Source organism: Thermobia domestica, chromosome 2 (genome assembly GCF_964235325.1).
Source record: "Thermobia domestica chromosome 2, izTheDome1.hap1.1, whole genome shotgun sequence".
In the NCBI taxonomy this organism is placed as follows: Eukaryota; Metazoa; Arthropoda; class Insecta; order Zygentoma; family Lepismatidae; genus Thermobia; species Thermobia domestica.
The window spans coordinates 193269499-193292963 of NC_137455.1; the positions used below are offsets into that span (position 1 = coordinate 193269499).

General features: G+C 33.9%; 2 protein-coding genes across 9 annotated transcripts in view; one reads left to right on the forward strand and one right to left on the reverse strand.

Moving 5' to 3' along the window:
- LOC145678340 (orexin receptor type 2) overlaps window positions 1-23465 on the reverse strand; it is an 844605-nt gene that overhangs the window by 33106 nt on the left and 788034 nt on the right. The gene's annotated exons all lie outside the window — the stretch shown is intronic.
- Window positions 1-23465, forward strand: part of LOC145678339 (uncharacterized) — a 317750-nt gene that overhangs the window by 3158 nt on the left and 291127 nt on the right. For 5 of the 8 annotated variants that reach the window (XR_014130363.1, XR_014130361.1, XR_014130360.1 and 2 more), the window contains exons 2-4: window positions 4851-4913; window positions 5416-5494; window positions 6051-6128. Coding sequence is in view for 3 of the 8 variants with exons in the window: in XM_081748370.1 (XP_081604496.1) it covers window positions 10113-12869 (2757 nt within the window). In the remaining 5 variants the exon portion in view is untranslated. Of the gene's footprint in view, window positions 1-4850; window positions 4914-5415; window positions 5495-6050; window positions 6129-8542; window positions 13425-23465 lie in introns of those variants that run through there. The other 3 variants (XM_081748370.1, XM_081748372.1, XM_081748371.1) reach the window with 2 other exon arrangements.

Below are 23465 nucleotides of genomic sequence, written 5' to 3' on the forward strand. Positions count from 1 at the left end.
ACCATATTGAAAGCAAAAAATATAATTTGCCTAGTATACTGAAATGCTGAACTTGGATACAAACACGTGCTAGCTGGAAAAGCGTTAGATTGAAATTGCGTCGCTTCATGGCCTAGTAAGTAAAGCGCTGGACTCATGCACTAAAGGTCGCGCGTTCGATCCTCGGTCAGGCTGTGATAAGAATTTTTTTGTTTTTTACTTTTGTTTGATTATATTATATTTTCATATTTTCCTTTTCTATGAAAAGTTGTTCTTATTTGTATTCTCTTAATAAATTAGTCGGAGCAAATTGTATTTACGAACTTGAAAAATAAATTGTTTGTTGTGCAATTTTAATTGTTACGCTTTTTATAGAAGCTCGGAATAAGCATAGCTTGTGAACCTACAAATAATTTCGTGGATAAATAATTTAAAGATTGAAAATTAAGTGGAGTTTGTAAAAGTTTTTTTTACGGAAGACACGATAAAACTTATGACAGAAATAAATTACAAGGAATTTCGGAAGAAAGTTTGCAGCATTTATAAACTTAATTGAGAATGGAATAACATACTAAATGATCATTGTGGCTATGAGAGCAGGATTGTAGGTTATGAACATCCACATTGTGCGTTTTGGACCCTTTAGTTATATTTGTCAAAATTATGAGAGTAGGGACTGTTTATAGATAAGAAAAAAACAATTTACTATTGTATTTAAAATAAATGTAGAACTTGCATACGTTGATACAATTAGGCGGAATACATTTGACTCACCACGCTTCCCTTCAAAGTGACATTTGCATATTTTGGTGTAGTAAGTAAGACGTTTGCCTCATACACTTGCGCTCCCCCGGTTTAATCATGGACTTACCAATTTTACGTGCTATGCTTATTTTTATATTCTCCTTTTCTATGAAAAGGCGTAAATTATTTATTGAATCCTTTCTTTTAATCCCTTACATATATAACATATTCGAACAGTATATGTGAACACATTTTTATTGTTTCGTATTTCTTAATACCTCGACTCGAACAAGGTGTGAGAAGTTAAAAAGCTCCTTGTTAAAATATGACCCTTATGCATGACCCACACGAACAGCATGTGAGAATATTTTAATTTATTAAAAGCTTCGTGTTAAAATAAAGTCTGAACCTACAAATAATTTCGTGACAGGGACGGCGCAAGATAAGAAAGAAAGAGTGATGGGGCGGTTTACTGGTTTGTTGTAAAAGTCTGAACCTACAAATAATTCCGTGACAGGGACGGCGCAAGATAAGAAAGAAAGAGTGATGGGGCGGTTTACTGGTTTGTTGTAAAATTAGTTAACCGAGTACAGTTACATGGATACTACACAGTACGCGGGAGAGTGCCCTATAAGTATAATTGTTAAGAACTGTCCATCGGATTTATCCTATGAGGTTAGGCAATAAGGTGTGACACTGTCGTAGTGTTGGAATGCATACCATCAAGGAACTAAGGGGCAATTCTTACTTTTATACTCTCCTAATAAAATAGTCGGAATAACTTATGTTCATTTTAGTTTCATCACTTTATTAAAAGTTCCGTGTTAATTATTTATTCATTTGTGTTATTTATAATAACACTCGTTAAAAAATGTGTGTGTGTGTGTGTGTATCTGAGTGAGTGAGTGAATGAGTGAGTAAGTGTGTGACTGTGTGTGTGAGTGTGTGTGTAACTGAGTGAGTGAGTGAATGAATGAGTGAGTAAGTGTGTGACTGTGTGTGTGTGTGTGTATGTGTGTGTGTGTGTAACTGAGTGAGTGAATGAAAAAATGAAATCTTTAAGTCCCACGGTTATGCTGGTTAGGCTAAATATGTGAGCTAAAATAAGCTCTTAAAAGTATATAGAAAGTGGGAGGAAAACTTCAAGGAAATGGTGTTTGTCCACCACAATTTATAAAAAATAAATCGAAAATTAATGTTTGTCATGAAAATGTTGAAATAATTGGTGCGAGCTGGTACCGAACCAAGGACTCCATGCACCAGAGGTGAACGCTCTACCACTGAGCCACCGCGCCTATGAGTAAGTGAATGAGTTGGTGAGTGAGTGTATGTATGTGAGTGTGTATGTGTTTGTGTAAGTAAGTGAATTATAAAAATACTAAATAAAATTAACAGAAACAAAATACATGTTTTAGACTTAGAGTACAGAATAAAATAAGTTTGTTTGATTTAATCCTCATGCCACGATGCACAAGTTTTAACATTTTGATGCTTTTTCTAACCTTGTATAGCTTAGCTTCAGTTGACCCGTACCCTTTTATACACATTAGGCTCCAATATTTCTTTTATCATGGTTTCCTTATTGTTTGTTTCAGAGACTTTTTTATTAGTATTCCTTGAACTGTTATTGGTTTTGATTTTATCTTACATTTTAATACCAGATAGAATATGAAGCAACTAGCATTTTGTTTTACCTAGTATCATTCACACAACTATTTCTTTTCTTAATCTTTTCTCTACTTCGTCTCCCTTTCTCTCCCTTTCTCCCCCTGTTTTTCCTGTATTTCCGCCTACTTTGTTTTTCTCTCTTTCTTTTCACCTACTGCCATCTACCTAACTATGCTTTTTCTCTCTCTCTTTCCACCTACTACCATCTACATAACTATACCTTCTGTCTCTCTCTCTTCCTGTTTCTCCTCTGTCTCTCCGCCTACTTTGTTTTTTTCTTTCTTTTCACCTACTCCCATCTACATAACTATACCTTCTTTCTCTCTCTCTTCCTGTTTTTCCTCTGTCTCTCCGCCTACTTTGTTTCTCTTTTTCTTTTCACCTACTCCCATCTACCTAACTATTCCTTTTCTCTCCCTCTCTCTCTTCCTGTTTTTCCTCTGTCTCTCCGCCTACTTTGTTTTTTCTTTCTTTTACCTACTCCCATCTACATAACTTTACCTTTTCTCTCTCTCCCTGTTTTTCCTCTGTCTTTCCGCCTACTTTGTTTCTTTCTTTCTTTTCACCTACTACCATCTACATAACTATACCTTCTGTCTCTCTCTCTTCCTGTTTTTCCTCTGTCTCTTCGCCTACTTTGTTTTTTTCTTTCTTTTCACCTACTCCCATCTACATAACTATACCTTCTTTCTCTCTTTCTCTCCCTCTCCCTTCCTGTTTTTCTTCTGTCTCTCCGCCTACTTTGTTTCTCTTTTTCTTTTCACCTACTCCCATCTACCTAACTATTCCTTTTCTCTCCCTCTCTCTCTTCCTGTTTTTCCTCTGTCTCTCCGCCTACTTTGTTTTTTCTTTCTTTTACCTACTCCCATTTACATAACTTTACCTTTTCTCTCTCTCCCTGTTTTTCCTCTGTCTCTCCGCCTACTTTGTTTCTTTCTTTCTTTTCACCTACTCCCATCTACATAACTATACTTTTTTCTCTCCCTCCCTGTTTTTTCTCTGTCTCTCCGCCTACTTTGTTTCTCTTTCTTTTCACCTACTGCCATCTACATAACTGTATCCTCTTTCCTCTTTGACAATTAAACTATTTGTCTTTTGTTTTCCTCTATTTATTTGCTTTATTACCTTCTAAACCTAACCTAACTAAAGTTTACTTTGTATTTATGTTTTGCTATTCTCTTTGTCTTTTCCTTTCTTTATCTTTTGTTTCTTTTTCTTTGCTTTTCCTCTATTTGATTAACTTTAAACCTAACCTAACCATGATCTGTGTTTCCTTCCTTTTGGTTTTGCTCTTGTACCTTTTCCGCCGCTTGTAGTATTTCCTCTCTACTTCTCCGTCGCTTGTAGTATTCCCTCTCTTCCTCGGTACCTATTTTTGACTGTATTTTTTCTCTTTATTGTTTTCTAGCTATGCCATACACAAATACCTTTCTTTCCTATTTTTGTAGCTCCCTGGCTATTTGTTTTGTTTGCTTTGTACGTTTTGTAATTATCTTTTGCTTTTTATTTCGTAACTTTAATTGGATCATATTTTGCCTTATATTCAATTGCTTCATTAGAACCTCGTTGTTAATTATTTGTATTTTCCTAATATTTTAATGGTTCCCTTGCTAAGCAAGTTATTTTACAGATCACATGCCAGAGCATGCTCGTAAGAACAGCTAAGCTAACTTAACCATACTCTGTATCTCTGTCTCATGGTAGTTGGAGTATCTTTTTTTTGGATGTAGTCCTACAAGATTTCTATGCCTTTGTACTAAGACTTCATGTTTCTGTTTGGTTGTACATATATTATTTAGCATGCTTCTACGAAACAGCACACATTATATTGGACCTCTCCCATACTAGTCTTGGATATTTACCTATGGCTTTTACTAGACTTGTCGCTACTTGTCCATACTTTAGCTTGCTGCTTGAAAAATTTCTGTTAATAGATTTAATATACGTAACACAAGAATCATCTTAAGGTGAATCTTTTGAACTAATATTACTTAAGGGTCAATATAAATATACACATGCTATATTCATATAAGGTAATCTATACTATATAGTGTAACCATATAAGATATTTTATAGTAAATATATATATACATATAAGAATCTATAGTAGATACAATATTCATATAAGGTAATCTATACTATATAGTGTAAGCATATAAGATATTCTATAGTAAATATATATACATATAAGACTTTATAGTACATATTATATACATATAAGAATTTATAGTAGATACTATAATCATGTAAGTTAATCTATGCTATATAGTGTAAGCATATCAGAATTTATGGTAGTTATATTCATACTATATACATATTATAAAAATATAAGAATTTATAGTAGATGCTATATTCATATAAGGTATTCTATACTATATAGTGTATGCATATAAGATATTCTAAAGTAAATATATATAAATAATGTATACGAATCTAATACAAATTATGTTATGTTTTAGGTTAGCCATTGGTGTGGTCGATTTAAGAACGTACTACCGGAAGTATCAGAGGTACTACCAAAGGTATTTTTTCTTAATAAATTACTCAAATAGAGCAACCTTGTTGCAATGTAATAAATAATTCATATTACTTACAATATTACTTTTAGAACTGAACCGCTGCAATTATTTTATTCGTTCCTGTTTCAAAAACTGTTTTTTATATTCTCCTAATAAATTACTCGGAGCAACTTCTTTTAATAAATCGTTGTTAACTTTAGTTCGATCGATTGCTAAGCAAGCTTAGAACACTTACAGTGTGATTATTTTATTCGTTTGTGTTATTTTATTTTATTGGTTCATTTGCTTAGCAAATTCAACTTATTTATTGGATTGTATGCTAAAACATACTCCTAAGAACAGCTATGCTGAGAACTTTTAAATAATTTGTTCAATCACTTCAATAGAAGTTTCCTGTTAAAATTAGAAAGATATAAGAGCAACTACGCTGTTACTCGTTCGTTTGTTTCACAAACTCTTAAGAAACTTTGTTTCAAGTAGTAAAAAAATTGTCTATTTGTTTTAGGATACTCCAGCAGATCAATTGTACTTCTCTCTTTTGGACCTTTGAAGTAATTGGAATTAAAAAAACCTGCAGATATCCTGTAAGTATGCAACCATTATTAATTCCATTACATATCCTGTTTCATAATATACTTTCTTGAAATAATCTTTACTTTGTTCAGCAACTTTGTTTGATCATTTTATTAGAAGCTCAGAACACTTACAGTGTGAACCTACAAATAATTTGTTGGATCGTATCTTTTTTATTCTCTCGTTTGTTACACAAACTCGTTTGCTGTGCAAGCTCTTTATTTATTTATTTAGCCTTTCGTAATAAATTACTCGAACACTTCGTGTGAGCATACTAAGGATGTTTGAACAATATGTGAGTGTACTAATTATTTGTATTCTTTTTAGTCGGAGCAACTTATTTTTATTTTAGTTTGATGTTAATTATTTATTGGTTCGTTTTCATTAAAGAAAACTCAGAGAACACTATGTGAAAACAGATAGAGTTCCAAATTAATAAAAAAGCTCATTGTTAAACTGAAAGTTGATAAAAATAATTACTAAATAGCTTATTGTGCATTAATTTTGTAACAAAATGATAAATATAGAACTGAAATTATATAGTAATAAATGTTTTTATTGTTTCAGTGTTGACAGCGGCATACAAGTGCACTGAAAATTAATACAACGTGTCCTGTTAGATCTGTTGACATCTAACCAGCGGTGGTAAGTGTTGCAAACTTTAAAATTTTTTAGTTCAAAGAGTATATGAACATTAAATAATTAAAATTTTAACTTAATGAAACTACAATATTAAATTTTACATAATGAAAGACATACTGACAAATAATTTTGACTAAACTAACTTTACATGTGCGCAATGAACAATTCAAATTATATCTAAACATATTTTCGTTTGAAACATTTAATTTTTTAAAATTACATTTTGCATTAACATTTTTATTTTGCAATTAAAAGAGTTTCATGTAAACATATAATGAATTACATTTTACAATAAAAGTTTCATGTGAAAATTACATTTTTACTTTTGCATTTTTTAAATTTACACTTTGCATTTTTTACGTTTGCATTTTACAATAAAGGTTTCATGTAAACATGTGAAAATTACATTTTCACTTTTACATTTTTAATTTACACTTTTGCATTTTTTATTCTACAATCAAAGAGTTTCATGTAAACATGTGAAAATTGCATTTTTAATTTACACCTTTACATTTTACTTTTGCATTTTTAATTTACATTTTACTTTTACAATTTTAAATTTACACTTTTGCATTTTTTTATTTTACAATCAAAGAGTTTCATGTAAACATATAAAGAATTGCATTGTAAGAATTTAATTTCATTTGAGAAAATAGACATTAACGTTTACAGTTAAAGTAAAAAATAAATTTATTGAACTTTCATTAGTAGTGCATTATAAAAATAGTTACAATAAAACAAAATTTACAAATTAAATAGTCACAAAAATATTTATTGATTATATTAGTTTTCTTTGTTGATACATTTCATTGAATACTGTAGAACAGCTATTATATTAATTATTTGAATTGTTCTTATTTTGTTTGCTAATTTAATATGCTTTTCCTAACTAAACGTCTTTTAAACCTAATATTTGATCTTTTTAAATAATTATGCTTTTCCTAACCTTATTTATTTTAGTTTGCTATTCCTATTTAATAAATTTTCTCTTCTGATTGATGTTTAACTATGATCTGTAACTAATAGAGCTTTCATTCTAACCATACGTAATTTTTCTTAACTATAATTTGTAACAATTAAGTATTTAAATGCTATTTTGAATAAACTGTAATAATTAAGTATCTTTTAAAATCTGATACTGTTACTTCTTAATATTTTGGTAAATTAAATATGGTTTTGCTGTTGTGACTCAGAAACTGATCTAAACCGTTTTTTTCTAACATTTTTATTTTCTTGTTGCTATATTATTTAATTTTTGTTGTTTACTATGCTATTTTTCATTAAATTGCGTTTACTAGTATTTTGTTGTTCGTATTGCTAATGTTATTTTGAAATGACTTTTATTCTTTAAAATGTTTGCATCATACGTGTTCTCTTTCAAATATAAAAATTTTAATGTCCGTGAAAATTAAATATTTGTCTAAGATTAGAAAACTCAAGAATGTCACATGACTTTAAATTATACATGATGTAAAATAGTAGTATTACTTTAGAAAATATTTTTATGTCGTTTGGGTTTAAGATTTTCTTTGTTTAATGCATCTGGGTACGAGATTACATTTTTTTTCGAAAGTATAAATAGCACGCAACAAACCGGATAAATTCACTTTAAAAGAAGTACTGCTAGAGTAAAGACATTTCTACTTGTACTTTTCGGGACATTGTTATCGGAAACTATAATTAGATTTGCTGGTCCCGAACTATTGTAGAATAAACATTTATCCATATTTCGGTAAACACATAGTGGATATCATAAAGTTATAATTACCTTCGGAGCACATCGCACAGAATTCTGGGAATTTTCCATATCTGCGTCTATATAAGAGCGGGAAAAGCGCGCGGCGATCAGTATAGCAAAAAAAGTTGTACAGTCAAAACGTCTCTTCGTGTTGTTAACGGAAAGTGTTGTTAACTAATAAAGTTAAACAGTATCTTTAAGAAGATACTTAGTAAATTATAAGCCGTGTGGAATTTTGGGAATTTACATTATCTGCGTGTAAATAAGAAGCTCAAAATTGTTAATTGCTCATTCTATAGCAAGCAGTTTTACCGTGCGGACTTGTTCTTTTGGATACAAAATAAATAAACGAGTAAGAATACTGGAAAAGTATAAATAGACTCCATAGAACAATTGGAAACCATTTCAATATAATTACTTGTGGAGGTAACATCGCTCCGTTGATTCTAAATTAGAAGATTCTTGGAAGTGGCCGTAATCAAAGGAATAGTGTTTATAATATTTTACGTGAAAATATAGTTCAGTTTGCTTTTTACTTCAACGTGTAATCTTCATTTTTAAGAAAGTTATCGGATTTACTGTTGACAATATTTAATTTAGTAACAGCCATATTTAAAGAATTTCATTTTGTGGCGAGGAGAAAAAGTAATTCGATTTCGTTATAATTTTATGATTACAGATGGCACATATGAAATTGATTAAGGAAGCAGAAAATCTGTTGGCTCTTCAAGAGCAATTTGGATTTGATGCGGCTGAAGTTACATTTTATACTTGGACAAGGCTAATAGAAAATTATCATTCCAAGGGGGTGCGTGTGTGTAATGACCAATATGAGAGTTTATTACGGGCGTTATTGCATCATTTTAAGGGTGTGCAGAATGTTATTTTAGCAGGGTGTAAATCCGCAACCGATATCAGTGATCTTTATCGGATAGGGTTTTTCCGCGAAGATGATATAAAAAATCAGGCTTGCGAAAAGTTCAAGCAGTTGATATTGGCAGGTAAGACAGATGGCTTATTTGCTGAAGCTGCTGCTGAACTATTAGGTGATCCTGTGAACTTAGCAGAATCAAGTTCTATAAGTTGTGGGGAACCTATAAACTTGCCAGGGCCAAGTTCTGCAAGTTCTGGAGAACCTATGAACTTGGTAGGTTCTGGTTCTGTGAGTTCTGAGGATATATCTAAGACAATAAATGGTAAGAGTGCATCAAAATTTAAGATTGTAAGGAGTACATCGCGTAATTATGCATACTTTGGGCTAAAGGGGACAGAAATATCCATTAAGTGTATGGGCTCAAATGAAATTGAAGACCCAGAAAAATATGTACGAAATCTGTTTGATTTCGTAATGGTTCATACAATAAAGGATGTTGACAAGAACACCTATATAGGGATAACTATCGAGAGCAGTGCCTCGAGGTTAAATAAACCAATCTATCTCTCATGGCGGAAAAAATCTGAATTGAATCCGGAAGCCCTCTTCTCCGTAGTGGAAAATACCCTCAATAGCAATGAGGAGTTCCTAATCGGAGGTGACGTCACGTTCAAGGTGCATAGTGTGCATCTCCGTAAAGGAAGAGGAAAAACACGGAATCGAACCATCAAAAAGTATGCACCATTGGGTAAATTTTTAGAAGGTAGTTCCAATGGAGAACGACGTGTCCTGCCTCCCAAAGAGTATAATTCTGGGGATGGCAAGGGCTGACCAAAAACACGAACAGGTATATAAATTAAAAAATAATCCAAACCGTTTGTTAAACCAAGCTGTTAAATTATGTGAAAAAATAAACATAGAACCTGCTGAACAAAATGGGTGTACTCCCGAAGATGCCAAAAAGATACAGAGCCACCTTGGATCCAAATATCAAATCATTGTCTTTGAAAGGAAGGTTAATAGTCGTGAATTTCATGTGTTATATCCAGGTAGAAAAGGTGGCAAACAGATCTATATCCTATACGAAAATAATCACTATCAGTTGGTTGGAAGTATTCTAAACTTATTAGGTACAAGAGGATTTTGTAAATCCTGTTTGCAGGGGTAAAATAATAATGGGCTTTATCATAAGTGCGAATTTAAGTGTTCAGCTTGTGAAAAATACCACAAATTATTTACCTCTGAAATTAAACGCGAATGTGATGATTGTCATAGATTGTTTTCATCGGATGAATGTTTCAACAATCATAAAGATGTAACGAAACGTGGCAAGAGTGTATGTGACTTAGCCAGGATTTGTAACGACTGTGGTGTAATGTTTGATTTAAGACGACGTCGGAAATCTGAACACAAGTGTGGTGAGCGGTTGTGTAAAGCATGTAACATACATGTTGACCGAAATCATGCTTGTTATGTTCAGAACCAAAGCCTTACTCGGATCGAAAAGTATTTGTACATTGTATTCGATGTAGAAACTATGCTACTGGATATGAATGCTGAGGGGGAACAACGTCATGAGGTAAATCTTGTGTGTGCCCAAGTAATTTGCCACACATGTAAGGGTAATTTATTAAATGATACGTGTCATATATGTGGAGATGAAAACGGAAATCGTGAGTTTTCTTTTAAAACTCTTGGCGAATTTGTTAAGTTCGTGTTAACACCTCGTCAGGGGTTTGAAAAGGTCATTGTCTTATCACATAATGGGAGTCGATATGATATCCATTTTGTAGCTAAACATCTTATAGAGACCGAGCATCTTTCCGTAAATTTAACAATGACTGGACAAAAGATTATTGAATTGAGAGTCGGGAACGGTCATATTGTGTTCAGGGATACTTATTTATACATGGGAATTAAACTGTCTAATTTACCCAAAACTTTAGGCTTATCTGGCAGCTTGCGGAAGGGATCTTTCCCATACTTATTTAATACCCCAAATAATCAAAATTATGTAGGCAAAATTCCGTCTTTAGAGTATTTTGATCCCGACAGTTTGTCCCCTGAAGAGAAAAGACAGCTAATCGCCTGGCACCAAGAACGTGCTTTAAGCGGCGAGGAGTATGATCTCCAAAAGGAGATGCTCGCGTACTGTCGTAATGACGTAAGAATTTTAGCTGAGAGTATCATAAAATTCTCAGACCTAATCGAAGAGAAAACTGGCGGCATCCAATGTTTCATTTCTTCAAGTACGATAGCCAGTCTTGCTATACATGTCTATTGTACCTTATATTTGCCTAAAAATTCAATTGGTGTAATTCCACCTCTTGGATTTTATTATCGCGATCGTCAAAGTGTAAAAGCACTGCAATGGTTGCGAAACATGAAATTATCAAGAGGTACTGAAATTCAGTGTTCGGAAAATGGCACCGAAAGACGCTTTGGGAAATATAAGGTTGACGGATATGAACCAAGTAGTAAGACTGTGCTGGAGTTCTATGGATGTTTTTGGCATTGTTGTCCCACGTGTTATCCAGAGTTACGTCATGAACAGCTTGATGACCCCTCGTCTTATCGTACAATTATGCAGCAACGCTATGAGGAGACTGTCATTAAAGCAAATTACCTACGTAGTCGAGGTTTTAACCTTATTGAAATGTGGGAATGCGAGTGGGATGATCAGGTGAGAAAGGACAAGTCCATACAAGAGTTTATCAAAACGCAGTGTAACGACATTGTTGATCATTTGATCCCCAAACATGCCTTTAATGGCGGTCGCACAGAATGTTTCAATGCGCTGTATGAGTGTACTGATAATGAAAGCATTCAATATCTGGATGTTACGAGTCTCTATCCGTGGGTAATGGCTCGTAAGCCGCTGACAATAGGTATGCCAAAAATGCATAGGGGGCCGGACTTTCCAGAAGTGGAAGGTATCCATGGGCTAGTTAAATGCACCGTCTTGCCTCCAAAGGATCTTTATTTTCCAATTCTTCCATATGTTGCGGGAGGCCGTTTACTTTTTGGTCTTTGCCGTACTTGTATGGAGGAGGAAAGTGTTAATGATTGCTTGCATTGCGATAAGGACCGGGCTATTACTGGTACGTTTTGCACCCCCGAACTTCATAAAGCAATACAAGCCGGATATAGGATACTCAATATTAAGGAAATGTGGGAATTTGAACTAACCGGCTCGGAGGATTGTAATACTCATAATTTGTTCCGCGACTATGTAAATTCTTTCCTCCAAATGAAGCAGGAAGCGTCTGGTTTTCCTGCAGCATGTCAAAGTAAAGGAGACGAAGAAAAATATATTAACGAGTATCTTGCCCATGAGGGCATTCAATTAAATCATAGCAATATCAGGAAGAACCCGGGATTGAGGTATATCGCTAAGATATTCCTCAACTCATTATATGGAAAATGGGGGCAGCGAACAGACTTGCCGCAAACAAAAATCATTGATAATCCGGAGACGTTTTTTACATATCTATTGTCGGCGCAATATGAGGTGCAATCAGCACTACCCATTGGTGACGAACACCTGATTGTCACATACAAAGACATCGAAAATGAAAACAAACCGTGGAAGTTTTCGAATGTTGTACTTGCCGCGTTTATTACGTCATGGGCAAGGCTTCGGCTTTATGACCTATTGACTTTAGCAGGACCTGAAAATGTTTTGTACTGTGACACGGACAGCATAATGTTTGTCCAAAGACGAGATGATAAGTCCAAGCTTACAACTGGGTCCTACCTGGGTGAGCTAACCAGTGAAGTTCCGGAAGGGTGGGAAATAGATATGTTTATCGGTTTAGGGGCTAAAAATTATGCGTATAGGCTGAAAGAAATTGGGATGGAAAAACTAGATTATGTATACAAAATCAGGGGTATTACTTTGGACAGTAGAACGCGAAAAGAAATTAATTTTAATCACTTTTATGATTTAGTTCGCAATAAAATTGAAAAGAAGGAGTTAAACATCCCTGGGAGGATTGCCCGTAAAAAAGGGTTTATCATTGTATCCAGACTTGAGACAAAGACTCATCAAAAAGTTGGCAACAAAAGACGTCGACTTAACGATGACAGTAAGACGGACTATAGGACATTACCATATGGTTATTGTGGGTAAAGTTTTAGTCGTGTTTATGGTTCGTAAAAAACGTACGTATGAGTGTGTGAATGGGTTGTAAATATTACTCAAATAAAATATAGCTTTAATGTAAATAGTTGAATGAGTAAATGTGGAAGGAAACATTATGATAATGTTATATCCTGTCCTTAAACATGCTATAGCTAAATTTATTCCCGGTTAAGTTACATGAACATCTTCTTACAAACTTTTCATCGCCTACCAAAACACCAATAAGTACATAGCCTTCGCACCCCTACAAAGTCACCCCTTCCTTTTGTAAATAATATATTATAAAATTTTTTGTAAATAAATCTTTTCATATAGTAAATATTTTTTTCATATATAAAATTTGTCAATACACTTTTCATATATTGTTAATAGATTTTTCATATTGCAAATAGTTTTTATATATTATAAATTTTTCATATTGTAAATAGTTTTCTCTCATATAATGTAAAGTTTTTATATATTGTAAATAGTTTTTTCTATATTGTAAATAGGTTTTCAAATTTCAAATATTAAATTATTTTTATTAATCAAGTACAAACAATCAATAGAACAATGTATATATCATTATATTCAAACATTTGTTATATATTTTACAATTTTTATTATATATATCTACATTTTTATTTTTATTATATATCTATATTTTAATTTTTATTATATATCTATATTTTAATTTTTATTATATATCTACATCTTTTTATGTACATATTTTTTATTTTTTATTATATATAATATTTTGTCATTTTTACAATAAATTTTTTAAACTATATTCATGCCTTTAATTTCTACATCCTATAAAATTAAAAAGGTACTTAATACAAATAGTGTGTGTATTCTGTATAAGATAAAGGAAGAATACATATGCTTCATATGTATAAAAATAGAGTATTAACAAAGGCACAATATTTATACTTTTCATAAAATTACAATATCAAATTCATATATTCACTCAATGATTTATTATTTTATTAAGTTTAATAATAATCTGAATCAAAAAGTCAACCGAGGTTATAAATATATCCTAAAACATAAAATTACAAAATGCGGTATCGCAATATTTGTTTGTTCGCTCAACAAGTTCTTCTACGTCATAAAGAAGATTATCAATATCAATAAAGCATTGACAGCAACCAGGAAATACCCAGCGAAATAGCGGGGGTGTCAACAAAGGTAAGTGAACTTTGTCTTCTTACTTAAGTTAAAGTATTGGGTAAACATACAAAGTGCGCCAATATCTATAAAGGAAAATACCGTTACCGTCCACATCTGTCAGGCGGCGGATATACAAAGCGGGCGGGCGGAAAACTCGCGACGGTAATGGCGCCAGCGCAAAGGTCACACATACGTGATAAAATATACAAAGCGAGCGGCACAACAAAACCAAACGCTAGTGGCGTCAGCGGCACCATCTAACACGCTTTATCAATCCAAGATAATTGCAAACTCATTACTTCAATTGAAAATGTAATTATCCTATGTACATCATACTATATGATGAAATGTCGCCTTTTTAAACAAAAGTTCCGGCTTAATTACACGTTAATCTCTTGGTTACCTAACGTAATAAGTACATAAAACACTGTAATTGCGGTTTAATCCCCTTAACATACCTGGGGCAGGTAAAAGAAGGCAACTCTGGTTTAATTTTGTAATATACCTGGACAGGTAAAAAAGGGTCATATATGCTGCATATTCCTACTTCTGTCATTTCTTCCTCTTTTCTACTACGTACTTGTTGGTTCATATGTAAGATTCTTATGAGTCGTTGATGTTTCCCTTCCAAACAATCTTCTTTCGAACTCCCAACAACAATTATCAATTTACGCTGTTAAAAGCCTTCTCTACATCAATAAATACAAAATACACTATTTCCCTTTTTCTATAAACCTTTCACCGATCACCCTTAACAATCTAATTGCATCTCTTCTGCCCTTAGCTTTCCTGAACCCAAATTGTACTTCCTCAACGTTTTGACTTGTTCTTCCACGCAACCTTCTGTTTAGTATTCAAAGCAAAATTTTTGCTGCATGAGTTATGAGACTAATAGTTCTATAATCCTTACATCTCTCTGGGTTCGGTTTCTTAGCCATGGGTATCATAATCGTTTTCAGGAAGTCTTTTGGCCATTCTTCTGTTTCAGATATTTCATTCCAGTCAGAGCAATTCTTTCTTGCCCTTGTCTCCAAAATTTTAATGAATTCGATTGGCATATTATCTATTCCATTTTGCCGTTCTGTTCCTAATCTCGGACATAGCTTTTTCAAACTCATTCCGAAGAATAATAAACCCTTTATCATCCTCGCGTACTTCATTTTCTACTTCAATATCTAGGCCCCACGGTCTATTCCTACTCTTATATAAGTCCTCAACATATTCTTTCCATCTTACCGTGCTCATGGGTTTTCTCGGGATTCTCCCGTTTCCTCCCACTCTCTTCATTCCACCATTTCACTCATCTCTCATCATCACCGTCTCCTTTAGCCTAACCGGCATAATCATGGGACGTAAAACTTAAAGATTTCATTTCGTTTAATTTCTTTCCATCTTCCTAAGACATCCACTTCTGTCACTGACTACATTTCTATTCTTATTTTCTGCTGTCATCGTAAAAATACTAATATACTAATAAAAAACGTGAAACATATAGTGGGGCTATTTTGATTCTCCTAGCGAAATCGCAAATGGTGTTGCTACAGCTTATGTGTATAAAGTTTTAAATACTACAACCATACTATGTTACTATTTGAAATTCGTATTTCGAAAACGAATGCATCAAATTGACTGATTCGAAAATATATATCTACGATATGATATTATATGTATGAACATTTTTCCTATAGAATTTGAGGAAGAAATATGACGCATAATACCACCCTTTTATTCACAGTAAAGGCAATAAATCAGTCCTCGATCTATAACTATCTATAGACGAAAGTAATATAAAACAAAGAACAGTAAGAAAAATGGAATATGCACATCACTTGTTTTCAGAAACAAAAAAAGTTTTTGTTTTGTTTTAAATAAAATAAAATGAAGAAAAAACAAGAATAAAAACACAGAAGTCAGAAAAAGTAGAGAGTAAAAGCATTTCCTAGTATTAGAAAGCTATTGATTTTTCCACACCAGGTGTCTCCCATGTGGAATTACATCAACGGCTACAAACGCGTTGAGGAGGGAAGGGCTTCGTGCCACGATTTTGTGATGGATCTGTCAGAGTGAAAAAAAGGGAGAACGTTAAAATTGTGCATTAAAGTGTTAAAAAGAAAAAAAAACAATATTCACACATGGAGAACTTTCACTGTAATCGTTTATTGTCCTACGGAGACACAATAGTTTATTATACTATGATCTTGTGAGTATACAAAATAAATTTAAAGTAAATATACTATAAGAGTCGGTTTAAAAATGAAGTAAAAATACTAAAGAGTTGTAGAGTAAGGTATTCGGAACAGCAATAGCGTTGATTTAGTATTTCTTCTCAGCGAGAGATAATGAACATACTGGTTTTGTCTGTAATTTCAAGGAAAACGTTCACTAAATTCACATACCGTTCAGCAACTACTAACGCAGACTAAGAAAGTGCAGTAAAATCAAACTGTTGTGCATTATTGGTATAATTATTACATCAATATGTGGGTAAATATTATGTACACTGCTGCTAGAAGTGTGTGTATAGGGATGCGCACGAGTCGAGTCGAGTCGAGATTTAAGCCTGTCTCGACTCATCTCGAGAAAATGTTGACTCTACTCGAAAATATGTTTCTGTATCGACTCGACAGTTTCTGTCTCAACTCGACTCGGACGTCTCGAAATTCGAGTCGAGACAAAATATACGAGTTAAAATATACGCACACACCAGCCATGGACATTATGACTACCTACCTAATTGTTAGTATGTCCACCTTTGGCACAGATAACATCGGCGACGCGCCTTGGCATGGACGCAATGATCCTTGGTAAGTCGCTGGAGACAGTTGGCAGCACATGTGCACACACAGGTCACCTAATTCCCATAAATTCCGGGGAGGAGGGCGATGCGCTCTGACATCACATTCAATCACATACTAGATGTGTTCAATTGGGTTTAGGTCCGGCGAGTTTTGGAGCCAGCACATCACTTGGAATTCGCCCCTGTGTTCCTCGAACCACCCCATCACACTCCTGGCCTTGTGACATGGTGCATTATCTTGTCGAAAAATGCCACTACCGTTGGGAAACATGGTCGTTATGAAGGAGTAGGTAGTCTGCATGCAGTGTGCGATACGCCTCGGCCATCATGGTGCCTTGCTCGAGCTCCACTAGACACGAGGATGCTCACTTGAATGTTCCCCAGAGCATAATTAAGCCGCCGCCAGCTTGTCTTCGTCCCGCAGTACAGGTCTCAAGGTACACGAACGATAATGAAATGAATTAGTAAATGGCACATTATATACCTATATGTATACATTCAATTTTAGTTTAAAGATATTTGAGTGTGACTTAAATTTATATTTGTACGTTTTTAGTTTATATCCGTATTAAACACCCAGTTTATGATGGATCTACTGCATAAATTAGAATCTAAAAAAAAGCTAATTGGAATTCGTACCATCCTTCAGTCGAACCAAGAACTGAAACATAAAGAGTGACATTTTCTTTCTGACTTTACCCAGCTGAGTATTGTGAAGATTTATGTTAGTAGAAGGAATTGCATTCCATTATACAAGCGCAATTCCACATCTTTATGTACACGTTACCAAATATTGAACACCCTTGTGTCCACATGATTAGCGTCTTTGGTGCGGGAGACCCAGGTTCGATTTAAGGCGGGAACTCCTGTGGTTCTGATCCCACGTTAATTTGTAAGTTCACGTCTCATATAGCCTCAATGCTGAAAGCGACACTAGTCTAATCTAATACTAAATACAAGTATTTAAAGAAATATGATGACGCACCAAAATGACGTGAATTTGGCTATCGTATCTATGTTGTGCTTTCAGTTATTTTTAAGTAGTATTTTTAATAGACATACTTTCAGGGGTCCATGATACAAACTTCGTAACTGCAAATTTCTATCCGAAGTCATGAAATTTTCCGATTAGATACAAAATTTCCCGTCTACTAAAATAGACACCGTAAATTTACAATATCTAGCAATAAATAATTTTGAAAAATATCGCTTTAGAGGGGCTATGACGTACAGTTGAATTCATTTTCGTAGTACGAAAGGCATTATTTATAATTATACATGATAAGATCACAAACAAAATTTAATATTATGTCCACTTACTTTTAACAAATATTATATTGTCTTTTCTGGTGTGGAAGGGGATGTTATGTTCGACAAAAGAAATTATTGGCCTTAACACGATTCTTGTGTTGCTACGCACCGCATGTTCCTGACCACAAAAAAGAAGTAGCGATAGGGAGGGTATTTTGCAATTGCTTTACATTAGCTTGATGTTTCAAGTCTTGTGTGTTTCTGAAATTCACTTTTACCACAAAAGAGCTCAATGTTAACAGGTCTTACATAGCTTTGGTTCGATTCTCAACACGGACTGCAACTACACGTTAATTTGTGGACCCGAAAGGCACTCTTTGTTAAACCTCGCTTATCATCGCTCATCTTAATAATATATATAATTTCACCGCGAAGCAAATGTTGCATTTATCCCTTTCATCCTAGCACGTAATGAAACTAAACACAACTATGACACGAAGGAGCTATTTCGAAAAGAAGTAAGCTATATTCCTGTGGAAAACAACTTCATAGAGATGTGCACCAAATGATAGAAGTATGGTTTTCATTTCCTGTTTATTGATATCAGTTGCTGTTCTTAATGATTTACTCATTAGTTTAGAAATAGTACAAATCTAGACATATGTCGTACGTATTCTCCTGAGAAATTCATGAGGACCAGAAAATTTATAAGAACAGATGGAATAGGTTTAAGCACATCTACGTGACATTATCAAATATTTACTCTCCATAATGGACCACGCGGAAAACTTGGTCTACTATAATCTTTGCCTCCCTCTGTTCGCTGTTTTGTATCATGTGTATCGGATGGTTTTGATATTTCTTCTGATCATCAAAACATAGCAATGATACCTGTGTGAGTGCAAAAGCACCATATAACTATCTTCCCATTTGTTTTGGAAACAACAAATCCACTTCACGTGTGCGAGAGAAAATTAGCAGAGCGAGATCAGGTGTTTAGTCACGGTCAGTTCGCAGCAGGAGCCCATGGTAAAAGATTTGGTTCGTTATCTCTCAAAACCCTACAAATACAAAAGACTGCGCTCCAAAGAAAGTTTAATGTTTCAATTTTCTCTTAGCATCTTTCTTCAGCAAAAGAGTCGGTTCACCGTATCCGAAAAAGAGGAGAGGAAGGGTGATTTTATATTTTATGGGGAGGTAACATTCTAAGTAATATAAACAATACATACCGCTTCCGACATTGTACTGAAGCATTTTTTTTAGCAGTATATCACTAGATCTATCCTGACCCTCATTCCACCTCAAGTCGTAAAGTGAAAAGGTACAAAAGTATTCAAGATAACTGTGCACTTGAGTTGCAGTTCACAATAATAAAACCAGGGGCAAGTAAACAGTCTTTTGTAGGATTGTATTTTACTTCTTGAATTTATTTTTGAACATTACTGTGACTTCAACATCAGAACGCAGTAGAAATACGGACTGTTTTATCACTCCAACCATCACTATCGCTCCAACCATTAAATGTCTATTCTTTTCGTGTTCTATTGAGAAAAGAATGAAATTATGCTTAATTTGACCAAGATGCTTGATTCTAAAGGCGTGTGAATAATGCTAGATTCAGCACTAAGATGCAAGATGTGGCTTACTGCTAGATGTGTCAGTTCCTAAACAAACACGCCAAGTATGCTTGAAGAGGCCTGTTATATAATAAACGGAAGGACTTCTCCAGAAGAAAGAGAGACTGTTGCAAAGGGAAAAAATATAAAAAATTCCCTCACTAGAATTTTTTTTTTCAAAACGGCTATCGAGACTTTTTGTATCCAACCGAACACAAACTAAAGCATACTGTACAATTAGTTAGTTTTATCTTCAAGCTAAAATCGATAAAAAATATCTTTTAATTAGTATATGTATTGTTCACATTTATAATAAATAACACGCAACAAACGCAAAGAACATATTTGCATACTCAATGATTATATATGAATTATACCAATCTTATATATAAAAGAGAACGTACAAATCCTTTGTTCCCTCATCACGCTAATACGGCTGAACCAATTTCTTTCATTTTTGGGGGGTTATTAGGATTTGGACCCTAGATGGTTTTTATCATATCACTTTAATTTTTAATTACCAGTGTCTTGAGATAATTGACCATTCAAGTGTCCATAACGTACAAATCCTTTGTTAGTTCATCATAGGTAAAAATAAACGTATTTATATGCAACCCGCATGACCGTGTCACTCGGCGGGTTAACATAAATGACAGGCGATATAATGTTAACATTAGTGCAATCTACTATGGTTTTTATCATATCACTTGAAAGCGAAAAAGTAAAAATTATCTAAGTAACAAAGTTTATTGCGTTCCGGGGTGACCGCAGCGAAGCGGGGCGGGTTAACATAAATGACAGGCGATATAATGTTAACATTTACTGCAATCTTCTATGGTTTTTATCATATCACTTGAAAGCGAAAAAGTAAAAATTATCTAAGTAACAAAGTTTATTGCGTTCCGGGGTGACCGCAGCGAAGCGGGGTGAACGCTGCTAGTACACTATAAAATAAATATTTTTATAAAACTAAAATTTAGATCTTGTATACCCTACTTGTTAATAATACGAAATAACCCACATGTAACTTGTATATCATATATACAGATTTTAAAAAATAATGGAAACACAAAGGCCATAAACCGTGCCATTGCATGTGGAGGGGCATAATGTTGCGTGGGCATACCGACCTTCCAATATTTGAACGCAGTACACTCAGCGGTCAACGTTATTGTAACACTGCCCCAAGTGTGTCTTTTAAAAGATGCAATCGGTCCCAACTTATCCTTCATAGATGACAATGTCCGTTCGCATCGAACAGTGCAGGTAACAAAACTCTTGGAAAGAGGATATTCGGCGAATTAACTGAATTACCCCTTCCCTCCACTTAAATCCCATCGTGCGCATTTGGCATGCTATGGGGAGACATCTTGCAATACGTCTAGATGTCCCAAGGACCATCCAGCAGTTGTCAACAGCGCTGGTGGAGGAATGAAACTCCATATCTCAACAACTCATTATCAACCTTGTAAGTAGCATGGGAGCACAGTGCAGAGCATGCATCATTGTCTGTGGTGATCATAGAACCTTAATACCTTCTGTAATGTCTGAGGAGACATCATGAATCGCAGTAGTTTCAGCGTTGAACCGTTGGCTTTGAATAAAAGTGTCATTTTTTCTAATCATATATTTCTTTGTATTGCTTCCTGTATCATTCTTTCTATGTATGGTTCAAGTTCCACCAATCTATGTCACTTCTGGCATACGAAAGTTACTTTCGTAAGTGACATAGCACGCTGAATTTACTTTTGTCCTAAGAGTTGCACAACAGTATATACTAAGATACATATACTAGCAGAAGTGTCCGAGTTACGTGAGGAAGAATAAAGTTTAATGAATACAATTCCAGAAATTTGAGGAAATAACTTGTTTCCTCCTTTAGGAACGTGAAAGCTGGAATATGTGTTTACTCATTCTTATTGAGAGGCTTATCAATAATTCGCGTCTCTGACTTAAGTGAAATCTCACATTCAACATTATGTGCTTAAAAAATCTGAAGTTAGAGCAGTGTATTTCTTACTTCATGAGCGAAGTGTTTCATACTGGATTTCACACCTCCAACTCAGGCTCCCAACCATAACATTAAAACAGGGTCTTTCAGTATTACGACACGTCCCACGATTATGCCCTGTAAACTAAAGAAAACGGTGCCGTTGAGAATGAATGAAATGGTGGAATGAAGTAAGTGGGAGGAAACTAGGGAACCGCGAGAAAGTCCACACACACTGTGTTTCTGTGCCACAAAGTCCACTTGGCACCAGCTAGGATTGAATCAGAGTCCTCACACACCAAGAGTGAAAGCTGTACCACTGAGTCACAGCGGCCCCGGGGCTAGGTCGAGTACACTTTACGTTCATAGTTTTTTAGTACATAAATGTTACAATTATGAAATAGATTTTCCTTAATGAGCTGCATAAAAACAAATGCCTTCGAAACACATTAAACAGTTAGCGCGATTTGATTGTGAACTTATATTAATAGTTTCTGTACATTTAGAACTGACTACAAAATGAACTCGTAATTTTATTAGGTGTATATAAAATACACTCCCAACATTAAACAAAACTATCTGGAATTGTCATGAAAAGAAAGAAAGAAAAAAGAAATAGCGCTGGAACCAGATTAGTAAGTAAGTGAAATACATTTCAGACGTGAATTTCGGAAAATAAAAAATTACTAAACCCATCCTTCCTTCAGCAGTGCACAGAATCGGTGTCTAGTGAATGAACACCTAAATGATAACAGAGAAATCGGTGTTAAGTCAATAAGAAAAGAAAGCTAAATAAATTCATATTAAAAGTTATATCAGTGTGTAAATACGGATACGCACCAAAGCTCGAAAACTTAATACACTATTACTCCTATATAGTCTGCATGTATCAAACAATCGTTCAGCTTTCATTTGAGAGGATGGAAATCCCAGGTTCCTGAACAGGTATGTTACTAGAGTAAAATGAGGAGTGTATTTATCTTACAGTGAACTGCTTTGATGCCAAGTGGCCTAACTCCAAAATTGTAATTTTCCAGGAGTGAAAGTTGAAGTTCAATATCTCATGAGCAATCCATATTTCTTTTATGTTGGGAACCAACTACTGCATGTAGTTTATTGTTTTATAATTTAGTGTTTACAAAAATCCTTTTTTAAAAAATACCTGTCTATTGAAGTGGAAGGTCCCTATCTCTAGTAGTTTTTGGCATCCAAGCAGTCCATATATTGTAATATATTATGTAAAATAGTCTCGTATCATAATATGTGATGTAGAACAAATGTTACAATATATATTATCCGTAACTCGTGATATGTTGCAACACATTAAAGCTTCAAAATAGTTGGGGAAGTGAATAATCCAGAAGTTACGTAGCCCTATTACGTTCACGGGAACGAAAACACAATAATTATAACAAGTATGCTAAATTTCTATAGACTGCCAATTGCTCATTCAGAGAATTTATGAAGTTCACTTTTCGCAATATTCTATACAAACTAGATATAGGCTTCGGATAATTGTTTAAACAAACTGTATAATCAATTATTATTATTATTATTATTATTATTATTATTATTATTATTATTATTATTATTATTATTATTATTATTATTATTATTATTATTATTATTATTATTATTATTATTATTATATTTGAAGTACAATCAAATATCACGACATTATTTATTAGTTTTAATAAACTAAATTGAGCTGAAAATTAAATCTTGATCTCGAAAGATTAACTATTAAGTTTATTCCTTCTGTACCTTTCTAAAGTAAT